General features: G+C 40.4%; 1 protein-coding gene across 1 annotated transcript in view; it reads right to left on the bottom strand.

Moving 5' to 3' along the window:
* The window catches only part of LOC112461651 (muscle-specific protein 20), a gene marked incomplete at its 5' end in the record, with an annotated part of 1,070 nt that extends 606 nt beyond the window's left edge, over window positions 1–464 (bottom strand). Inside the window, 2 exons of the mRNA XM_025026971.1 lie at window positions 36–156; window positions 247–464. Coding sequence (XP_024882739.1) covers window positions 36–156; window positions 247–464 — 339 coding nt within the window. The remainder of the gene's footprint in view (window positions 1–35; window positions 157–246) is intronic.
* Window positions 465–508: the final 44 nt, after the last annotated feature.

Below are 508 nucleotides of genomic sequence, written 5' to 3'. Positions count from 1 at the left end.
GTTGATTAATCAAAGTATTATCGTAAACTACTCACGATTCTGCCTAGGGCGTACAGGCAGAGGGTGACTTGAGGGATGTTACGTCTTTCAAAGAGATCCGCAGTCTGGAAAATTTCTTCTTGCGGGACACCGTAGTTTTTGATCGCCGCTTGGAATCTATATATATTGACAATAGAAATATAGACAGAGTTATACAAAAATCGGTATGCGAAATAAGATATACAAAAATAGTTCGCTTTTGCTCACCTTTGAATGTTTTCCATAAGCTGGAAATTGGTGCCCTTAGATTGAATTTTCTTGACCGATCCGGGTGCAAGTTTGTTGATTAAATTGCAAAGGATCACACCGTCCCGCAAAATGTCCTCGTAGTTTCCTGGCGGGAGCTTTTCGCCTAACACAGCTTCGATCCAGGCGAGGATCTCGGCTTCTTGTTCTTTATTACGAGCCTGAAAGAAGATATGATATAATTAGATATAAATTAGCTTTATCTCTCTCTCTCTCTCTCTCT

Source organism: Temnothorax curvispinosus, unplaced genomic scaffold, assembly GCF_003070985.1.
Source record: "Temnothorax curvispinosus isolate PA1 unplaced genomic scaffold, ASM307098v1 QBEX01011541.1, whole genome shotgun sequence".
Taxonomy (NCBI): Eukaryota; Metazoa; Arthropoda; class Insecta; order Hymenoptera; family Formicidae; genus Temnothorax; species Temnothorax curvispinosus.
The sequence above is the reverse complement of the archived record's forward strand: the minus strand, read 5'-3'. Positions and strand labels throughout refer to the sequence as shown.